Consider the following 22,683-nt stretch of genomic DNA (forward strand, 5'->3'; position numbering starts at 1 on the left):
ATGTTATAGGATTTATCCATTAATACTGAGGAGATGATAAATGGCACCCTGTTGCAGTTTTATCATACAGTAACCAACCAAAGTCTTGTTTATTGTTTGCGCAAAACTAAATTGTGAAATCCGATTGGTTCCCATTAGTTACAACTCCAGTTCTCTCCGTATTTTAAATTCTCATTTTTAATGTAACTTTGAGTCCTTGGAGTAGACATTTTTGCACAGTGACTCATCACATTAATTCACATTGCAATCAGAATGGATAAAGATTTACAACAATCAGTTTTTTAAATTGGATATCAATTAAAGAACAGTGATCACTGGGGCATCACAGAAAAGTTTTCAGGATGAGGGCAGTGTGCAGATCCAGGAATAGATAATAGGAACCTAGGAGGAGAATGTCAAATACTGTGTTTCCCCCAAAAATAAGCCCGGGTCTTATATTAAGTTTGGCAACAAAAGACACAGTAGGGCTTTTTTTGGAATAAGTCTTGCTGTGTAATGTGCTGTCTTCTCTCCCTCCCTGACTGTCAGGAATCCCCAGTGGAACTGAGTAAAAGTGGTTGTAGAATCCACTCTTTTACAGTATTATATAATGTAAACTGTGTATGTTTCTGTAATAGAATTGTGCCAAATACCTTCTGCTTGCCTGACCCGCCGGAGCTTTAATCCCTGCTCCGAGCATTGCAGAGGAGGGGGGCGCGAGATCCACCGCTGACAGCTAGGACAAGAAAAGAGTAACTGACCACCGAGTGGTGATGTACGGAAGGTATTTGACTCAATTGGATTACAGAAACCTACACAGTTTATATTATATATTACTGTAATAGAGTGGATTCTAGGAATTTACAACCACTTTAAACTAGGGCTTATTTTCGGGGCAGGGCTTATATTGCAGCCCTCACTGAAAATCACAGTGGGTCTTATTTTCACGGTAGGTCTTATTTTCAGGGAAAAACGGTAAGTGTATCTCAAGCTGACCACCCCCCCTCAAAAAGAAACGTACACACACAACATCCCAGCAGTAGATGGCATGCCTCCCTGCCAACCTACCATATGTGCTCCAGTTCAGCTAAACCCTGTGGTTTCTGTGTATTTTCATCCCATCGCTGTGTTGATCAAGAAGCTAGTCTCCCTCCAACTCCCTAGAACTCCCTTTTAGTACCTGTGTGATTCCAACTTGTTTTCAATGTTTGATATGAGTTTTGATGCAGGAAGCAGAGAGAAAGAGAGATGTAGTTAATACTGATCCTCTGTTCGCGGTATGTGCTTGTTCTGCAGTGGATTAACACAACTCGTATTAACCACTTAAGCCCCGGACCAATATGCTGCTAAATGCCCAAAGGCGTTTTTACAATTCGGCACTGCGTCGCTTTAACAGACAATTGCGCACTCGTGCGACGTGGCTCCCAAACAAAATTGACGTCCTTTTTTCCCCACAAATAGAGCTTTCTTTTGGTGGTATTTTGATCACCTCTGCGGTTTTTATTTTTTGCGCTATAAACAAAAATAGAGCGACAATTTTGAATTGTAATAAATATCCCCCAAAAACATATATACATTTTTTTTTTCCTCAGTTTAGGCCAATACGTATTCTTCTACCTATTTTTGGTAAAACAAATCGCAATAAGCGCTTATCGATTGGTTTGTGCAAAATTTATAGCGTTTACAAAATAGGGCAATTTTATTGCATTTTTATTATTTTTTTTTTTTTTACTACTAATGGCGGCGATCAGCGATTTTTTTTTCGTGACTGCGACATTATGGCGGACAATTTTGACACATTTTTGGGACCATTGTCATTTTCACAGCAAAAAATGCATTTAAATTGCATTCTTTATTGTGAAAATGACAGTTGCAGTTTGGGAGTTAACCACAGAGGGTGCTGAACGTGTTAGGCTTCACCTAGTGTGTGTTTACAACAGTAGGGGGGTGTGGCTGTAGGTCTGACGTCATCGATTGTGTCTCCCCTATAAAGGGGATGACACGATCGATGCGCCGCCACAGTGAAGCACGGGGAAACCGTGTTTACATACGGCTCTCCCCATTCTTCGGCTCCGGGGAGCGATCGCGACGGAGCGGCTATAAACGAATAGTCGTCGTCGTCGCCCGGGTCGCTCCCCGAGGGAATCCGCCCGCAGCGGGGGGGGGGGGGGGGTGGGTCCCGATCGGACCCCCGACCCGCGGAAAGGCAAGGACGTATATATACGTCCTTCTGCCTGTCCGTGCCATTGTGCGGACGTAAATAGTCGTGCGGCGGGCGTTGAGGGGTTAAATTAAACAGAGTTACATTTCTGAGTTAATCACAGTTGCTGTGCTTACTGTAAAACATTGTCCTCTCACTGAATGCTTTCCCCTGTTGCTTGACATGGCCCATTTAGATAAACAAACCATCCCAAACCTTATAAAGAAACACGCCCATAGTAATATATGGGATTAAAGGTTCTAAAATTAAAGCATCCTCTCATCCTCCTAAATTTAGTATTCAGGAGCTGGCCTGGTAAGGGAATTCAGTTTTTAACAAATTGACCACCGGAAGGTATTACCCCTTTCATGCATAACAGAATCAGTGCAGCGCAATGAGTAAACAAATTAAGCATAAATGTCCATATAAAACCAAAAGAATGTCCATATAAGAGCAATAAGAGATGAAAAGCCTCCTGATGTGTGGTGCCAGATGACAGATAAGACAGTGATATGGTGAGTACAACCCATCCACCACAGATAACTCTAGCCTCTCACCTCACAGATTCGTCCTGAAAGGGTCACTTTGCATAAACCCACATGGGGTACAGGATACCAACGATCGAATGTCAATAATAAGGCTAATCTCTCCTCCGAACATAGGAACAAAAAGGAAATAATCTAGGGCTCTGTTTGACAGATTTATTAGCAGCATAAAGATAAAAACCTACTTACAGACAGAGCATTTAAACCAAGTGCAAGCGTGTGAGCATGACAGTAAGTTTCTAACTATAGAGATGGCTGCGGGTGTTGTCAGACATGACTGCTCCCCCTGTGCACGTTACGTCCGTAAGTGGGACTTCTTCAGCGGGTTCAGTGTAGCATCACAACTGTAAGCAAGCAGTCATGAATGGAAGCCATTTATGATCGTTTTGTTTACATTGTGATTACTAGGATTGGTCATAGTGATCACATGATAACCCTACCGAGCTGTGTGATCATGGTCGCATCGGTAATCCACTGGGCACACTAGTGCACCTGTGTTCAGCCACATACATGTATGTCGCTGAGCCTGTAGGTGCCATCCGCTCACAGTAAAAGTGCTGTGGACAGGCGGCAAGTGGTTAAAGTTGTATGCATGGCTTTAATATAGAACTTTTTTACTATATCATGTGTTTTATAGCCTTGTAACTGCATGTATAGCATTTTTATATACAGTTAGGAATGTATAATTTGCCATCATTAGATATTACTTCAGCACATGACGGCATGCTGTATCTGCTTAGCTTTTTATGTGGGACTGGGTACCCAGTGATCCTTCTCTTTACAGAAATGCTGTTGTTTGTGCACAGGGTGACCTGGATATCTCCAAGTGTAGACGTAGCAGTCGGTTTAAACTGGTCAACAAGTTCAAGAAGGAGAAGAATACCAAGAACAAAGAGACCCGGAGCAGCACCGGGCCGCCTGGTAAATGATGCCATTTAGCTATGCAGGTTGAGGAGGGTTTACAAGCAGGCATAGGCAGACAGACTGTGCCATATGCCTTAAATCAAGAGTCTGCACTTTGTGTGTCTACAGCATTCATGCTGTCTATATTAAAGGAATACATATGTACGTATTTATTCAAGAGTTTTAATCTAGCATTGTACATAAAAGGCTGGTTCATGACATTGCATACACATTGTACATGTGCACCATCAAATTAAATTTAATATCATAAGGCGGATACAAAAAAGAAAAGCATAAATTAGTTACTAGCTAGCTAACTAAGGTAAGATGTAGTGTTGCATGCAAACAACAAGATTTCAGATGTCATTGTTAAACATTTAACAGTAAACAATTAAGGGGAGGTATGGTTTATCCTTAAATTGCTTATAATCAGAATATTGGTGCTCAATTGGATCATTTAGAATTGAATTGGGAGCAAATCATATGTTTGTGGACATTTCCCAAGCCTTCGGACATTCCCTGATTGACCCCCTAAGTGCAGGGAGAATAGATTGGCTGGGTGGAAGATCGTTGATATTGTCACATGGAAGAAGTCTTTCTTTATGGGAATAAACATGTATGCCCAGGCAGTTCATTAAATACGTTTTATCTAGATTCTAGAATCTAGATTTATTGAAATGTAATACGAGCTAAAAGATCAGTTAAAGAGGAGGTCCACTCTGTTAAGAACAACAATTAAAAGTCAGCAGCTCCAAATCCTGCAGCCGCTGAATTTTAATAAAAAAACACTCGCCTGTCCAGGGATCCAGCACCATCCTCACCCAGGCTAGTTCTTCATTAGCTGTTGGGTTCTTGGTGGCATCCTAACTGTGGTCAACTGACTATGCAGGTTTCTTCTTCACAGCCAGCTGCCCTCTGCGCATGCTCGAGCCTCACTACAGTTTGTTGATGGTCCCGCAGTCTTATGGGACCTGTGATGTGTCCCAGAAGACTTCAGGGAATGAGGGAGTTAAAGAACTCCTGTACCTTCTGTATTGAACTGTATTGTAATTGTACTGGCCCCCCTCTACACTGTAAAGCGATGCGCAAACTGTTGGCGCTATATAAATCCTGTATAATAATAATAATTCTCATTTGGTAAGAACTGGTCCAACATCAACATGATATTGCAGTAGAAGATAAGTAGGTGTCTCAGTGCCTCAGAGATACCTGTTCAAAATATGGGCAACCTTAGACCTCTTCTTCATAGATCCTCAGCAGTGTTGCTTTGTCTTGTAAATTTGGGATTTAAATCTCATCATAAGAGAGGGGCTATAATTTAGAATTGTAGAATTTCCTGCTGTCTGTGGAGAACAAGGTGCAAGAAAAACATAACTGATCAACAAGTCTCTGAGGCCTCGTACACACGATCGGTTAACCAGAGGATAACGGTCTGATGGACCGTTTTCATCGGTCCAAACCGATCGTGTGTAGGCCCCATAGGTTATTTAACCTTCGGTTAAAAAAAAGCCAACTTGCTTTAAATTTTAACCGATGGATTGCTAACCGATAGGTCAAAACCGATCGTTAGTACGCACAACCATCGGTTAAAAATCCATGCATGCTCAGAATCAAGTCGACGCATGCTTGGAAGCATTGAACTTCGTTTTTTTTCAGCACGTCATTGTGTTTTACGTCACCGCGTTCTGACACGATCGGTCATTTTAACCGATGGTGTGTAGGCGCAACGGACCATCAGTCAGCTTCATCGGTTAACCGATGAAAACGATACATCAGACCGTTCTCATCAGATGGACTGATCGTGTGTACGAGGCTTTAAAGACTGGCAGGTAAGACTCCTATATTAGGGTCTCATAGGCACTCAAGTACACGTTGTAAGCCAAAATTCTACAGTCTTTAGTTGTGTTTACTAGTTTCATGTCCGTGTTGTAGGAATCCAGACCTGCTGCCTATGTTGTTCCTTCAAATATAACTCAGTATTGTTATTTATCTGTTTGTCCTTCCTATAGAGTAGAACAGTTTACACATCACCTGGGGCCTTTCATTTTTGTTTACCTGTAGTTGAAAACTATGCAGATATTCATAGGGTGTTACTGTTGTTCTCATACTTGCAGAGAAAACCAACTTTATGCCTATAGTAATCATTTGGTATATGCTGTCTGTCCTTCCTCTTACTTAATTGGTGTCTCTGCTTTGGACTGCGGGTGATCTTTACCTTGGGAAGTGGTGTCTCTGTGCTTTGGGGTGTGGTTTCTTATGAGGGTCTCTCTCTGACAGCTCATCTTTGGGGGACGGAAGAGGTTTCTCTTTGGTTGGAGCGTCTTAGTCTGTCTGAGTACAAGGAGGTCTTTACTCGCCATGACATCCGAGGCTGTGAGCTTCTCCACCTAGAGCGCCGAGACCTCAAGGTACCTCTCACAGATGTCTCTGCTCCTACTTATCTTATACACTCTGTATTTTTGCTCACTGATCACTCTTTGTTCTGTGTCCAATAATTGTTATGTCTTGCTAGTGCACTTTCTCTTCTCTGACCAATCATTGCATGTCAAATCTGTCCTGTATTACATGGCCAATATTACCAACATTTTCACATCCAGATAGATTTCTTTACTCTATAGCCAGTCATAATGTGACCTACTGTTATATTCCATGCAGATATCAAAATATTATTGTTTAACCCAGTTAGGGGTTAGGGGAAGTACCGTATTTATCGCGGTATAACGCACTCCCTCGTATACCGTGCACCCCTAAAGTGGCCCCCAATCCTATGGGAGTTTTTTTTTTTGTACTTAGTTTTGGTGTCTTGCGCGGCGTCCATCGGCGGCCTCGTCGGGTCCGTCTGCGGCTTCGGGTGTCCTCTTCGTCGGGTCCGGCGTCCTTCTGCGGCTTCGGGTGTCCTCTTCGTCGGGTCCAGGGTCCGTCTGCGGGCTTCGGGTGTCCTCTTCGTCGGGTCCGGCGTCCTCCTGCGGCGTCCTTGCGTCCTCCCCGCTCGTTTCCCGTGCCGAGTTTGAATACTGCGCCGACATATACAGAGCGCAGTACACTCGTGTATTGTCGGGCAGGCTCGGCAACACTCGCGCTCACGTCCTGTACGTCCAGGACGTGAGCGCGGAAGGAGCAGAGACTGGCCGACTATACCCGAGGGTACTGCGCTCGGTATATGTCGGCGCAGTATTCAAAACTCGGCGCGGGTATCAGCGTATACCGCGCACCCACAATTTTGCCCTGATTTTCAGGGCAGAAAAGTGCGCGATATACGCCGATAAATACGGTACTTTGAACTACTAACATCACAACCCCTCCACCCATACCAATTATCTGCATATACTGCACCAAGTCATAGTATACCCTGTACTTCAAACACCTCCTTTCCCAAATCTCTGTATATATACTGTATTCTACCATAACATTCCTTGTACTTCCAACAGTTCTTTCCCCAAATATTTGTACTGCATCCTGCCATAATATATTCTGTGCTTCCAACATCTTTTTCTCCAAATCTTTGTATATACTGCATCCTCCTTTCATACACCCCATACTACCCTCATGTGTTGCATGTGTTCAGCTTTGATTTCTCATCAATTATTGGATTTGTTTCATACCAAACAATGCTTACCTTGCTTAATCAGAAACTGTAATGGCTTTTTGTCAGCTTTAGCTTGTTTGCTTATGTGTTTGTGTAATGTTTACAATTTTTTTCATGTTTTTATTATTTTATTAAAAGCGTCTTATTTTTTTACCAATAAACAGTCAATAGAAGGTGCACCCAGGACATGGCTTTTGCAGAGCATTCTGGATTTATTATAGAGACAGCCCAGCAAGAGCTGCTTTCTGTATGATTGTCATTGCCTAACTGAATCTCTATGAACAGAGCAGACAAGGTTTGGGGAGTATTAGAGAGTCACTCATTTGACTCAGTCAGCCAAGGCTAGCATGGTAGACATGGAAAAGGAGCATTGAACCGCACCTATTAACTGCAAATAGTAAATATGAAACATTCATAGGCAATATATTGTATTTGACTAATTAAAATGGGAAATCCTTTTACATATTGTGTTTATATATACAAAATATACACATTAACTTTAAATCTATGTAATAGTTAAAGGTACCCTAAATACACATATTAGGTATGAAGGGTAGTGTACATGAGAAAGTGGTTCTTTTCATGTTGTCCCTCTTCAGAAAATTTGCAGACATTAAAGAGTAACTCCACTTTTGTTGAGAAAAAAGCACCCCCCCCCCCCTGGTGATCTGTGTACATTGCAAGGATTTTATCAAACTCTGTTGCAGATTCCTACCTTGGGGTTATCCTTAGGATATAGCTGTTTCTTTGTCTGTGTCCATGTTCAGAGTGAATCTTAATGGGAGTGTCTATATTTATCAATCAGCTGCTGCACCTGCAGGACTCTAATGAGAAAAGCTGCTGGGTCTGCATCCCTTTATAGATGTGATTACCCTTTGAGAGTATCTCACCAAAAATGAAATTTTCGATGCAGAGGATGCCAAAAATCTGATTTGTATCTTAGTGCAGACGTCAGCCAATCACACAAGCAGGGAATGACATATCTGGGGGACGTTCTGTAGACCATCTGTGTACAGAACGCTTCCAGGTAGCCATATTGCATTGCATTTTACTGAAAGTTACAGCACTGCAGGTTGAAAAGGAAAGGTAATGCTGTATTATTTTTAATTTTTATTTTCTATTTTATTCCCCGTGAAAGTGGAGTTACCCTTTAATCTAAACACTTAATTGCCTCCCCTAGTCAGCCCAGGATCATAAAGCCAACCTATTTTACATTTTGTTTTAAAGATGTCTAAGGCAGGTCAAAATGCATTTGAATTGCTGCAACAGGTTGCGTCTTCTTCCAAGTCCTCTTCAGCAGTGCACAATTTTTAATCACTCATAGTCTAAAGCAGTGGTCATCAACCCCCTGCCCTCAGGGCCCACCATCAGGCCAGATTTTATGTATTACCTTGGGGAGATGCAGACTAGAATACTGCAATCACTGAGCCACAAATGATATCACATATGATGTACTTCAGTTATCTTGCAAACCTGGCCTGTTAGTGGACCCTGTGGACAGGGTTGATGAACACTGGTCTAGAGGCCCCCTTCCCTCCTAACATGGGTTTCTGCTAGAAAGGGAGGACATATCCTCATAAAGCAAAGTGAATTTATCTTTTTTGCCTCCTTTCCCTAGAGTAACTCCCTCTCCACTCCACATGCATACTGATCTGACAGCTGTGATTCAAGTCTGAGGTGCACGCCTTTTCGTCTTTTCTGCACTGTCCTGATCTATTCTTTAGGCTGCATTCACACCTGAGCGTTTTGTAGCCTGAAGCTATAAAACGCTAGAGGGGGAAAAATACATTATACTTAATGGAGATGGTTCACATCTCCACTCCAAAAATGCCTGAAGCCGAACGCCTGATGCTCAAACAAGTTCTGGACCCTTTTTTGTCGCGCGAATCGGGCTGATTTGGGCGTTTTTGAACGTTTGTATTCCCATAGAAACTAATGGAAACGCTTGATTCAAGCGTCTAGCGCGACTACGAGCGTTTCTACGGGCGTTTTGTCGCTTTAATCTGTTCTGTGAAATAGAACATTCACCCAGGAAGAAGATAAAAAAAATCTACAAACATAGCAACAAGTGATGAAAGAGATGATAATTTTTCCTATTGGCTAATATAAAAAAATGACGAAGTTCAAAAACGTCGGACAACGCTGTATGCAAACGCGCAAATACGCGCGACAAAACGCCGGAAAAAATGACCGAAAACGCTACGCTCAGGTGTGAATACGGCCTTAGTGGCCCATAGATTTTTATTTTTTTGGGGCGTGTTCCAAGGCTGGAGACTTTTAAAGCTAGTCTCATGGGCTGTAATGTGCAGCTAGGACAGTGAAAACTTGTGGCTCTGGACATAAGAGAAGAAAAGCACAATTGCATCTGTAGAGTAGGAGGATGGGGTTAGGTTGGACAAAAGGGATAAATTCACTTTATTTTAAGTGCACTGGGGAAGTGTATTTGGAATAAACAATGTTTGAACTCCAGACAACCATCACTCTCTCCATGGATACAGTGGAGTTTTAAATGTAGCTACCCAGGGACTGGCAGCGTGTTATTTCCAAGAATATCAGGTGAAAGTATTAATAAAAATAAAACCTGAAAGCGAAAGTAATGTAGCCACCATGCCTAAGATTTTGGGTTTCTTTTAAAACATATCAAGCCACATTCTTGATTAGAACATAAAATATTTTGAATATTTGAAAAGTATTAATGTTTAAATATAGGTGATTACCTACAACAATTGAAACAACTGGCTTGCCTATGTGTTGATTCTCATAACATGACTGTCTGCAGTATGGCCTCTTATCAAACATTCTGATTACAAAGTATAGGCAATGGCTTTTTTTTTTTTTTTTGATCCGCAGGAGTTGGGTGTGACAAAAGTGGGCCACATGAAGAGAATCCTCCACGGCATCCGGGAGCTGAGCCCCCCTCCTGTCAGTGCGGATTAGGATCTGTCTTTACATCATGTGTGGCCCAGTCTGGATGATCAGTGGTGCTTCATTACAGCACATGCCATTTCTAGGGTTTTACTGCAGCATAGCGCTTTATAAGATCAACTAATCTCAGCAGTGCATCATGGCAAGCAGTAATATAGAGGCCTTTGTTATAGTTGGCATCCTATCAAATGTGCCCTTAGACAGCAGGCAATCACAGTTATGCCCTGGGGATACTGTAGCTAACCACCGAAAGGTTGTATCCAGGGTATAAATGGTTCAAGGGCTTTAGTGAGCTTTTGCCTACATAAGACTTGTGCTGAATGCTATGGAAGGCAGTTTTGTTTTTTTATAAATACCACAAAAGCCAACGGTGACTGAAGTAATGTTTTTCTCATGTATATGCTACCTCGTGTGGCTTGGGACAGACACTGTGCTGCTGGTGGGACTTTAGCAGAGTAAAAACCATCAACATTTCTCCAAGCAATGGCTCACACTCTGTCCTTTGCCTATACACTTTAAGATGTAGGTAAGTGATTTTGGCCTGTAACTGTATCCTCACCATTTTATTGAACTTGTAAGATGACTGTGGAGTTTTTGTAGCTTGTGTTAATATGAATGCTGTTTTCTCAGGCTCTGTGTGTAAATTGTATGATGTGCAAATGGCATTCCGGATGTGGTGTACAAATAATGTTATCAGTGGTTGCTTTGGACTTTTGTAAATTCCAGCTGTGAGGTGAGAATATTGCAACAGCCCACTCTGGTCTATGATCAAAAGATTGTTTACATTTCTATAGGTACATTTATATAGCAGGAAACAACCTATGCTCTGTTTGCTGTCTGTAGATGGCAGTGGCAGTGTCAGCTTTGTCCAGAAAAAATATAATGAAGGACTGTTTCCTGAAACTGTGTTTGGATTGTGGTTGGAGGAGTCTGCATCCATTGCTCTTTTTCTTCAGCCATGGTTAACTTGTTAATCCCGGGCAGGTCCCTTCCTTTTGCTTACCTTTATCCATGAGGGACAGATGAAACAACTCTGAAATCCTCAGGTAAAGGCTGACAATCCCTCCCCTGGTGTATTTATTGTCCCGTGCCTTACTGCAGTCCCTGTGCCTTTTTCAAAGTGATGTTAATGCCTGTAAATAGCAGTGTTGTAAAATATGGCTTCTATTCTAACAGTAAAATATGTCTTAATAATGATGGCTGTCTGGCGTATTGATTCCTTTTTATATTAAGCTAATAAAAAAAGTGTATTTATTAACAAAAAAAAATAAAAATTGCAAAGGTATTTGTGCTTGCTGTGGTACATCCATGTTGTGCAAAAGGGGGCAAACAACATTGTTATTAGGCCCTTTTTTCCTCCATGTGGAATTCTTAAACAGAATAGATGAATTGGGAAAACACTGTATTATGGACATTTGATGGAATTAAAAATCATAAGTATCTTAATCTTTTAACACCCTGTCGGATCTCCCTATTCTTTGGAGTAAATGGCAGGGGAATATATTGGACATTGACAATGAGGACTGGTTTGACATCTAGGACCTGCCATTTAAGTAGTTGTCCTCTGCCAGGGACAATCTGGTTCAATTCAAAATCCATCATCGGGCATACTTTAACCCCTACAGACTTTTCGAGTTGAACGCAGCCATAATCCCCCACGTGCTGGCACTGTCATCTGTGGAATGGAGACTTCTTCCATGTCTTCTGGATCAGTTCTGGGTGGATGTTATTAGCAAAGTGGCCTTGTTCCACCTCACTCTGGACCCAAAGCAGTGTCAGTTGAGACTAGTGGAACCCATGGCCCCAACTGTTGCTGAGAGAACCCTCTTGGGCCTCTTACTTTAGTATGGCAGAAAATCAATTACGATGCATTGGAAGAAAGTGACCCATCCCTCCATCACTTTTTAGAAACGCAATGTCAATTTCAACCTCCCCTAATCGTATATGAAAACAGGGATAGAAAGAAAAATTCAGGGGGGCCGCTGGCTGAAAGATCCCTCCACAGTAGTGGATATGAGCTCCTGACACTCCCCTAAGATCCTGCTATAGTACCCCTTTGTTCTATTACTCCTATTTTTCATCATGAAGAAACAAATTGGAGCATATCTTGATATGATGTGGACTGCTATGTGATCCAATTGTTTTTTGTTATGGTAACCTCTCACTCCCCTGCATGGGTAGCCCACTTGAAGTATGTGTTATTTATGCATAAAAACCAATTCAACTGATTTATATAAAAAAAAAAAAAAAAAGTATCTTAACCCCCCTGACGGTAAACCCGAGCGCGACTCGGGGTTGGTTTTACATGTTAGGATCGGCAAACCCGAGTCGCGCTCGGGCTGGACGGGCTTACCTTTCGCTGGATCCACAGGCTTGGTTTACTCACCTTGTCCCTGGATCCAGCGATGCCACCCGCTGTGTGAGCGAGCGGGACCTCCTCGCTCGATTCACAGTCCCCGTGTGACGCCGATCTCCGTTCCCTGCGACGTTACGACGCACGGGGGCGAAGAACGGCGCCAAATTCAAAAAAGTAAACAAACACATTACATACAGTATACTGTAATCTTATAGATTACAGTACTGTATGTAAAAAATACACACACCCCTTGTCCCTAGTGGTCTGCCCAGTGTCCTGCATGTACTTTTATATAATAAAAAATGTCATTTCTGCCTGCAAACTGTAGATTGTCCAAAAGTGTCCCTTTATGTCAAAAATGGTTTTAGATCAGCTAGAAAACAGCGATAATAAATTATAATCACTTGCAGAATTGTGCGATAGCGATTTGCGGGGAAATTCGTCATAAAAAAAATAAAATAATGACAGCGACAATTCTGCAACTGCAAATTTCAGTGATTTTGAGTTGATTACATTATTAAATAATTTTTATTATAATTATATTATTATTTGTTATAATTATTTATAATTATTTATTATATTATAATTTATAATTTTGTTTTAAAAAAAAAAAATCATACCCGGGATGCCTACAAGACTCTTGCTTGGTCAGATTTAAGTGAGTTATTTCTAAAAATTACAGGCCTACAGTATAAAACACCAATTTCCTTGCAAAATAAATGTACCGCTTTTGGTACGTAATTCCAGACAGAATCATACCGCCAGGGAGGTTAATCATACAGTACAGGACACAGGCAGAATATTCTTCCACCATGGGTTATAGGTGTGTACTTTCAGGTGATTGGACACTGTTAAAGCTATAGAGGACATGCCCCTTGGGAATCTCTCCTATAACCTTAGGCCACTGTGAGTCCGCTATTTTGTGGTGTCTGAAGATGAGGACTTTTTCTCCTTCCAAGAGAAAATTACTCTTGGCTAATTAATTAAAATTTCTTTTGATTCTTTGGTTAAGCCTTCATTGTCTTCTATGCCAGCATAGAATTAGTGTATCTGGATCGGCGCAACCTTGGTGAAACCTTGAGAGCCATATCTTGACCTCATGCTGTGGGGATGGCCTGAAATGTTGCTGTGGGCACTGGATGAAGGCTCACCTTGCCACTTAGTGCAATGCAATGAGTTCCCAACTGGGTGCTATACAGGTTCAGAGCTATGGTACAGTTGTATGCAAAAGTTTAGAAACCCTTGACAATTTCCATGATTGTCATTTGTAAATATTTGGGTGTTTGGATCAGCAATTTCATTTTGATCTATCAAATAACTGAAGGACACAGTAATATTTCAGAAGTAAAATTGGGTTTATTTGAGTAACAGAAAATGCCCAATACGCATCAAAACAAAATTAGACAGGTGCATAAATGTGGGTACCCTTGTCATTTTGTTGATTTGAATACCTGTAACTACTTGGCATGGATTCATTGGAACACACAATTGGTTTGGTGAGCTCATTAAGACTTGAACTTCATAGACAGGAGCATCCAATCATGAGAAAGGGTATTTAAGGTGGCCAATTGCAAGTTGTTCTCTTTGACTCTCCTCTGAAAAGTGGCAACATGGGGGGCTTAAAACAACTCTCAAATGACCTGAAAACAAAGATTGTTCTACATTATGCTTTAGAGGAAGGCTACAGAAAGTTATGGCAGAGATATAAGCTGTCAGTGTTCAATGTGAGGAACATAGCGAGGAAATGGAAGACCACAGGCACAGTTCCTGTTCAGGCCAGAAGTGTCAGGTCACAAAAAAATATTGGAGAGGCGAATATGGTGTCACTGTGCATCCTTCAACAATTCAGCGCACTTTGCACAGGGAGAAGTTGTATGGGAGAGTGATGCGAAAGAAGCCTTTCTGCACACACGCCACAAACGGAGTTGCTTGAGGTATGCAAACGCACATTTGGACAAGCCAGCTTCATTTTGGAATGAGGTGCTGTGGACTGATGAAACAAAGATTGAGTTATTTGGTCATAACAAGGGGCGTTATGCATGGCGGCAATAGAATACAGCATTCCAAGAAAAACGCTTGCTACCCACTGTAAAATTTGGTGGAGGTTTCATCATGCTGTTGGGCTGTGTGGCCAGTGCCGGTACTGGGAATCTGGTTAAAGTTGAGGGTCGCATGGATTCCACTCAATATCAGCAGATTCTTGAGACTAATGTTGAAGAATCGGTCACAAAGTTGAAGTTACGCCGGGGCTGGATATTTCAGCAAGACACCGACCCAAAACCCTGCTCAAAATCTACTCAGGTATTTATGCAGAGGAACAAGTACAATGTTCTGGAATCGCCATCCCAGTCCCCAGACCTGAATATCATTGAACATCTGTGGGGTGATTTGAAGCGGGCTGTCCATGCTCGCCAACCATCAAACCTAACTGAACTGGAGATGTTTTGTAAGGAGGAATGGTCCAGAATCCAGAAACTCATTACAGGCTATAAGAAGCATCTAGAGGCTGTTATTTCTGCTAAAGGAGGCTCTACTAAATATTGATGTGATTTTTTTGTTGGGGTGCCCAAATATATGCACCTGTCTAATTTCGTTTTGATGCATATTGCGCATTTTCTGTTAATCCAATAAACCTCATTTCACTACTGAAATATTACTGTGTCCTTCAGTTATTTGATAGATCAAAATGAAATTGCTGATCCAAACACCCAATTATTTATAAATGACAATCATGGAAATTGTCAGGGTTCCTAAACTTTTGCATACAACTGTATGTCCACGTTAATGGGCGAAGCTTGGACTTTTACAGTCCAGTGTTGTGGACAGGTAAGACAGGGCCACCCTGTATCTTGTACCATTACTGTTAAAACAGGTGTTGGATAAAGTGAAGGAGTGAGCGTATTGAGCAAAGGATCACGGATACATTTTGGTGAATAGATTTTCTGAATGCATATCACTGTGCCAAGAAACACGAAGGAGGACTGTTGCACTGGAACTGTTTCATATAATTGGTTGAATTTTATGTTTGTCATATGTAAACTCAGGATTGTTTAAACATTTACTGAAATAGAGCGCTGTACCATTTATATGTTTTTTTAATGATTCAGACACACGAGAGGGTGTTAGAAGGCTGCTGTATACAGAGATTGTTAATTGGTGTTTATAGCTGCACAAAGGATTATTGCTTTTATACGAGTTTATTAGAGCCATCTCCATCCAGAAACTCTTTCAAATCAACCAAAAACTGCCTAGTTAGATCTGCAAAATGCCCTGAACCACATTTTGTCCCAGGGAGAGACATATGCCAGTACTGCCACAAGACGGATTTAAAGGATTCTACTCAAACCTGTTCATGGTACTAAAGCTGAACGAGAGCATGGGCTGTTTCAAACAGGCCGGATCTGCTACCTCTAGGTCTGCTATCTGTCCTGCTTCTCAGTCTCTGGCTTTTCTGCCGGTGGCACCATAGGAAGCTGACTACTATGGGGTGCACCTGTTGGTTCGATCCTGAGCCAGGCTGTGTATATCTATTGACGGCTCTCTGCTCACAGGATCTGATTGACAACCACAGGAGTCAATGGCTCCCACTGCTGCCTCTGTGAGCTGAGAGAGAGTCGTTGCAGATTGGTACATTGCTGGATCAAGATAGGATTGAGGTGATTAGAAGGTGAGTGGGGGGGGGGGGTACAAATACTGGGACATTTGTTACCTTAATGCAGAGAATGCATTAAGGTAAAAAAAAAGTTGAGCTTTTAGAACTACTTTAAGTACTCCTAAAGGCCACATCTTGGCTTTACCCATTCCTTTTTTTTTTTTTAAAGGCCCTTAGATTCACTCTTACTAGAAAGAACCTTTTTTTCAAGGTGTATCTCATATTGTGCCCCCTTGTAGAACCCTGTGCTTCCTTGGGATATCAACTTGGTTCTCTTTCCTGTAAGGCGGCTTTCCTCATACTACACAATGGCAAAGTTGTCTTATGCATAAGGCCATCCTTTCTCTTGAAAGTGATCTCAGAGTTTTACCTCAATGAGGACATTGTCCTCCCATCCTTATGCCCTACTTCTAAGCATTGCCTGGATGTAGACACCCTGCTTCAAACTCCATGATTGTACAATGAATGAAAAGGGGCAGATCCACGTACCTTTGCGCCGGGCGCAGCGTATCGAATATACACTACGCCGCCGTAACGTTGTGCTTTTTTTTCGATTCCTGAAAGAATTTGCGCCGTAAGTTACGGCGGCGTAGTGTATCTTTGTCGGCGTAATGGCGCGCCATTCAAATATCTGTGATGGGGGCGTGTTTTATGTTAATACGTCGTGACCCGACGTAAACAACGTTTTTTTTTAACTGCGAATGCGCCGTCCGTGGGTGTATCCCAGTGCGCATGCTCGAAATTAACCCGGAACAAGCCAATGCTCACGACGGTGACGTCATTCTACGCAAATCCCTATTCGCGAACGACTTACGCAAACGACGTAAAAACTTCAAAATTGTACGCGGGAACGACGGCCATACTTAACATTGAGTACGCCTCATAACAACAGCTTTAACTATACGCCGGAAAAAGTCGAACGCAAACAAAATGCGCCGGCCGGTCGTACGTTCGTGGATCGCCGTAAATAGCTAATTTGTATACTCGGTGGAATTCGACGGAAACTACACCTAGCGGCTGCCGAAAATTGCAGCTTAGATCCGACGGCGTACTAAGACGTACGCCTGTCGGATCTAGCCGAGATGCCGTTGTATCTTGTTTTGAGGATACAAAACAAAGATACGACGCGCAAAATTTGAAATTACGTGGCGTATCAATAGATACGCCGGCGTAATTTCTTTGTGGATCTGCTCCATAATCTTTTTGCAAGAGCTTACGTTGTCAATGAGAAAAACCTTGGCCTACGCTTTTATGCACGCCCATTTCAACCAGATCAGTGGGCTTTCCTGGGAATTTCAGCACCAAGCTTCTGTAGCCCAGTTGTGTAAGCCACCACCTAGTCTTCTGTTCATACTTAGTTTTACATTGGATGTCCACTCTCCTGCTGATTCAGATTTTAGCTGTAAGGTTCTTACAACTGCTCTCTGAGGTTCGGTCTTTCGACCCTTCTTGTTGGGCCGGTTGGCACGGTTCAGTTTGCCTCATTCTTTGTATTCATTGCTTGGGAATGTGCCATTGTGTAATACTCTGCCTGTCCCGTATGATTAAAATAAGAGGACTTTTTATTTGCCTGTCAATCCTATATCTTGGAGTACAGTACTCCACTGTACTGTCACTGTGTAAAATAGAACATATTCAGGCAGCAGGAACCCTAACAGTAAGTGAAGGTCACCATAGGAACTTTGCAGGGCTGGATCCTTACACTGGAGCTGCTCAGGTAAGTGTAGCTTTACTTGCAGCCTGCCTCATCATCGCCCGACAAACCAGAATTCATAGCATTTTATAATTTGTGCAGTTGTTTTAAAATGTGTATTAAAAAAAAAAAAAATCAATCACTAAAATTTGTTCTGTCATGTTAATGTATTTTTACGAAGTTATTTTCAATACTTTTATGTGCAGCTTTCTTTAAAAAATACCTGATAATTCTTCTAGGAAGGTCCTTGTTCAGGCACTGCTGGCTATAGGGTAACAAAGCTCTGTCTCCCAGTCTTGATCATGCATGGTGATTTCCTTATGAGACAAGACGTGAGCTGTTCAACACACATTACGCAGGCATCATCTCCTGTGACCACGAAAAAACCCACCTTGAGAACTGCAATGCGGCCATCATTTGAATTATATGCTTGCAGATACGAAGTGGCTGTCAAGAAGCTTTGGGAGATCAGTAGCACTGAGATGCAACAAAGGATAATAAAAGGTGAAAAATATTCAAAAAATTACACTTTGTTAATTCACAGTGATTTAGAAATCTAAAGGTCAATCATTTAGGGTTTACATGTACTGTATTAGCAACATAAAGATTAATACAGGTTTGCTAAAGTGAAAAAAAAATGATGTAGATAATATATATATTTTTTTGATTATTAGATAATTTTACAATGAGAATCGTAAAAGCATAGTAAAATCAGTAACGACAGCAATAATGCAGTAAAAAACAAAAAAAATTACATTACGCCATCAATACCTCGTCTAGCGGCCTGAGTGTGCACAAAAACAATTGTAAAGTATCATTGCAGTGTAGGCATATATAATTGTCTTGAAGTAACATTACATGAAAGGATTACATTTTTCCATGTTAGAACATAAAACGAAGACCTAAGTAGTAGGGTACATATTGGGGTGAAAATATGATAAAAACAATAAACATACTGGGCAATGGGTGGGGGGGCAGGTTACGTGTAGGATAGCATACAAGGGATGGAAGAGAGAAGGAAAGGAAATAAGAGAACAAAGGTACAAGCAGGGGTATAGAAAGGGAATACGCTTTCCTCAGCACAGCTGTGGCAGGTATTCACAAATTTTTACATGAACTGCTTCCTGAAGTGGGACTGAAGAAATTGCTGAGAAACAAAAGAGTGGTATTCCTGGGTAAACTGAAAATGATTCCAATAGACCGGTGTTTTTTAATGCTACTCCTCCCTTCATTTGAAAGCTGCTGTAAGCAGGGCTGTCTTAATGAGAGGGCACACCTGGGCACTGCCCAGGGGCCCCAGATGCATAGGGGGCCCCTGCACTTTCCCCAAAGCAGCTGGTCCTTAAGCCCACACTGCCCTAAAATTTGTGTGATGATGGCACTGAGAGTGATAGATGCAAAGGGGAGGCAGTCTACCTCCTACCGTCTGTTTACCCGCACTGTCATCATTATAGGGGCCCCAGAGCATTTCTTTGCCCAGGGGCCCATGATGGTATTAAGACGGCCCTGGCTGTAAGACTTTCCATACACTGTTTCTTACTTTCTGACCACTGATATCCACTGCCCTACTGAGGGAGGTTCAGTACTTGCAGGATACAGACCCTCGCTGTATTCACCATTTTTTATAGCAATTCTTAGGAAAGTGAGATGTAGTAAAAAAAGACTTCTGGGTGGTTTCCCATAAGAACATCTTTGAGTTTAATCACAATTCTTTGGATATCCTCCCAAAACAGTCTGATCAGCAGGAAATCCCAGAAGATCTGCAGTAAGGTCCCCCTGTTGTTTTGGCACTGCTAACACGTGGAAGGGGTGGCTGGGAACATCTTATTCAGAAGAGAAGGTACTCTATACCAACTGTTCAAGAGTTTGTAGCCAGTCTCCTAGAACCTACTGGAAATGGTTGACCTATGGGCAAAGAATAAAAGGTGATCTTATTGTTCAGACATCAGAGTAAGGGCAAGATCCTCCTCCCATTTGCTGACAAGGAAGGAATAAACCCTTCACAAGAACAAGAAATTAGGTCATAAGAAATAGAGAATGCAAGTCATAACCGTGAAATGTCTAAACAGTGGGTCAAAATGAGAATGTGTCATCCAAATGACAGTTTGAGGCTTAATAGTAGATAGAAAATGATTCATGTATCTCCCGCTATTTTTATTTTATTGTATTTTCTTCTCATTTTGAAAATAAACTTAAACTTGAATGATAAAAAAAAAAGAAAATGATTCATTTGTAAAGCTTGCTAGAATTTAAGCGAGGGGTCTAGCATTTCTTGTATGTCCGAAATAGACATCAACTTACTACCATGTAAAGGTGAGCCCTAAACTCTTTGGATACCAGAAAGGAACCGGTGGTCTATGGCCCCAGCGGGGGAAGCCTTGGTACTTATAACAGGTGTCCTATCAGAAATTTGCAGGTAAGGATAGATAATACAACCAGATAAGGAGTCCAGCATAAACAAAACCCATAATACACATCAGGAGAAAATTAGCATTTTCTAATTTTGGGACTTTAGATTGAATTAAGACTGCAAGTTTGCCACTTTCGCTGGGACGTAAATCGGAGAATGGCAGTTAAATCCTGATGTTGGCAGTGCTTACAATTATTCTCACTAATCTGAGGGGACGGTATTTTATTCAATAAGTAAGTGGGCTCAATCACTGCATGCCTTCCACAGGAGACAACTTGCTGTCACGCCCACCAGTAATAAATATGATCGATGTTCCATGGACTTGCCATTGATGATTAGCTGTTAGTAAACTCTGTATATGTAATCCAGATGGTCCTACAAATGTTATTTTTAATAATACGATTTGGTATTATCACTTTCCTGTACAAACATTATACAACAGTCCTACTTTGCGCTCGTTCTTGGCATTGATGGGTCATGTAAAGACCAGTGAACAGAACCAGAGTTAAAGGAGTTGTAAAGGCAGAATGTTTGTTTTATCTTAAAGGGGTTGTAAAGGTTAAAAAAAAATAATCCCTAAATGGCTTTCTTTACCTCAGTGCAGTCCTCCTTCACTTTCCTCATCCTTCGATTTTGCTTTTAAATGTCCTTATTTCTTCTGAGAAATCCTCACTTCCTGTTCTTCTGTCTAACTACACACAGTAATGCAAGGCTTTCTCGCTGGTGTGGAGAAAGCCTCCTGAGGGGGAGGGGGAGAGCAGGCAAGTCGGGACACTCTCTACTTTCCAGATGGAGAAAGGAGCTGTGTGTTAGTGGGCATCCTGAGTCTCCTGCTCGCCCCCTCAAGAGGCTTTCTCCACACCAGGGAGAAAGTGTCGCATTACTGTGTGGAGTTACAGACAGAAGAACAGGAAGTGAGGATTTCTCAGAAGAAATAAGGACATTTAAAAGCAAAATCGAAGGATGAGGTAAGTGAAGGAGGACTGCACTAAGGTAAAGGAAGCTATTTAGTGAAAAAAAAATACCTTTACAACCCCTTTAATGCATTAAGATAACAATCTTTCTGTGTGCAGCAAGCTTGCCAATGTTCCTGTTTGTTAGAAGGACAAGAGAAAACCCACATAACTAGTGGTGGGCTCAGAGAGTCCGAACCGCCTGAGCTATCCTGCGGGGAAGCTGTCAAAGCCAACAGCCAATCATAGGCAGTGGAGGCATTCCCCATCCTGCAGCCACATGTATACATGCTATTTGTTTACCTTCCAAACAAGTGACATTATTATGCAATTGAAAAGTCATTATGTTTTAATTATATTGAAGCTGATTGTGTGGAAAAACAAATGGCAGTTCATACACACACAAGTTAATTGGTGGCAATCCTTCCTCATGCAGTTCGTTTGTAAATTAGAGCTAAAACAGCTTTCCTAACCTTAAGGCTTCTTTAGTCTGAGTGAAACCTGAGCCATAGGTAACATACATACGAGAGTTTGTGTTTGGCTACCGGTGCATTGCCACAAAATGAGATTTGCCATCGGATGAGATGGTCCGCCTCCATCACATCCTATTGGCTCACTCCTGTTACGTGACATATTTAAACGTCAAGTATCGACGCGAACATCAGTCTCAGCTAGGCTATCATAGGGAGAGGATCCCTGTGATAGCTGAAGCTGCACGGAGCTCACATGGCCTCTGTGGCCTGATTCCGATTCCAGATTCCAAGTGTGTCCTAGGGAGTGCTTCTAACTGTAGGGGGATGGGCTGTGTGTGACACGACACTGTGTCCTGTCACTAGGAAGAATGGGGAAATGCTTGTTTATATCAGCATTTCCCCATTCTTCCTCTCCGTGAGATGATTGTGGGTATCCCCGCAGACATCGAGTCCGCGGAACCCACGGTCGGACTCACAGAGCTTACCACAGGCACGCGCACCCATAATGCCACTTCTTAAAGGGGACGTACATGTATGCCCATATTCCCAGCCGAGCCATTGTGCTGACGTATATAGTCGTGCGCTGGTCGGCAAGTGGTTAAGTTGTGTTACCAGCTGTCATTCAGCACAGGTATAGCATTAAGCACATGTGGTCAAACATAAGGCCCCCCGGGCCGAATCTGGCCCTTGCACAATTCCTGCACCCGCAGCAACCCCCCATCTCCGCCTCCACCTTGTCTTAGCAGCAGAGAGGAGAACAAAACTCTACCAGATCCTGCACTTTTCTGTGCAGCGTCGGCACCCCCTTCTTGTCCACATGCCCTGGACTCAGTGTTCAGCAGACTCGGGCAGCTGACTTCAGGCCTCCTCTGGTCCTCCTTCAGACCCTGCACTTTCTGCTTCCCAGCTTTGCCGCCAGATTCTTCCCAGCCGCAGCACAAGGTAAGGGGGGTGCACTGTGATGTAAGGGATAGTGGGGACTCTTGGCTTCTCATGGTAGGGGGACTT

The 22,683-nt window shown here is 42.2% G+C and overlaps 1 protein-coding gene across 4 annotated transcripts in view; it reads left to right on the plus strand.

Annotated features, from left to right (window-relative positions):
• The window catches only part of DGKD (diacylglycerol kinase delta), a 148,143-nt gene extending 136,808 nt beyond the window's left edge, over positions 1 to 11,335 (plus strand). For 3 of the 4 annotated variants that reach the window (XM_040348895.1, XM_040348896.1, XM_040348897.1), the window contains exons 28-30: positions 3,531 to 3,645; positions 5,905 to 6,035; positions 10,064 to 11,335. In XM_040348895.1, coding sequence (XP_040204829.1) covers positions 3,531 to 3,645; positions 5,905 to 6,035; positions 10,064 to 10,150 — 333 coding nt within the window. In that variant the 3' untranslated portion in view covers positions 10,151 to 11,335. The remainder of the gene's footprint in view (positions 1 to 3,530; positions 3,646 to 5,904; positions 6,036 to 10,063) is intronic. The other variant, XM_040348898.1, reaches the window with a different exon arrangement.
• Positions 11,336 to 22,683: the final 11,348 nt, after the last annotated feature.

Source organism: Rana temporaria, chromosome 4, assembly GCF_905171775.1.
Source record: "Rana temporaria chromosome 4, aRanTem1.1, whole genome shotgun sequence".
NCBI classification, from domain to species: Eukaryota; Metazoa; Chordata; class Amphibia; order Anura; family Ranidae; genus Rana; species Rana temporaria.